The 586-nt window shown below is 48.0% G+C and overlaps 1 protein-coding gene across 1 annotated transcript in view; it reads left to right on the top strand.

The window, feature by feature from the left end:
* Nucleotides 1-2: 2 nt before the first annotated feature.
* Nucleotides 3-586, top strand: part of LOC103582739 (olfactory receptor 1013-like) — a gene marked incomplete at its 3' end in the record, with an annotated part of 15,567 nt that continues 14,983 nt past the window's right edge. The window contains exon 1 of the mRNA XM_008564256.1: nucleotides 3-584. Within this exon, the coding sequence (XP_008562478.1) occupies nucleotides 3-584 (582 nt within the window). The remainder of the gene's footprint in view (nucleotides 585-586) is intronic.

Genomic DNA, 586 nt, shown 5'->3' on the forward strand with positions numbered 1-586 from the left:
CCATGGCTTATGACCGGTATGTGGCCATTTCCAACCCCCTGCTTTATGCTCAGGCCATGTCAAGGAGATTGTGCATCTGTTTGGTTGTCCATTCATATACTGGGGGTTTTGTCAATGCAGTAATATTAACGAGCAACACATTCACATTGGATTTTTGTGGTGACAATGTCATCGATGACTTTTTCTGTGATGTCCCACCCCTGGTGAAGTTGGCATGTGATGTGAAGGATAGCTATCAGGCCGTGCTGTACTTCCTCCTGGCCTCCAATGTCATCACCCCCGCGCTGCTCATACTCGCCTCCTACCTCTTCATCATTGCCGCCGTCTTGCAGATCCACTCCACACAGGGCCGCCTCAAAGCCTTCTCCACCTGCTCCTCCCACCTGATCTCTGTCACCTTGTACTACGGCTCCATTCTCTACATCTACTCTCGCCCAAGTTCCAGCTATTCCCTTGAGAGGGACAAAGTGGTTTCTACCTTTTATACTGTGTTGTTTCCCATGTTGAATCCCATGATCTACAGTCTGAGGAATAAAGATGTGAAAGAAGCTCTGAAAAAAATCTTCAAGTTAGCACAATCCGAGGT

The sequence above is a fragment of the Galeopterus variegatus genome, unplaced genomic scaffold, assembly GCF_000696425.1.
Source record: "Galeopterus variegatus unplaced genomic scaffold, G_variegatus-3.0.2 Scaffold17668, whole genome shotgun sequence".
Taxonomy (NCBI): domain Eukaryota; kingdom Metazoa; phylum Chordata; class Mammalia; order Dermoptera; family Cynocephalidae; genus Galeopterus; species Galeopterus variegatus.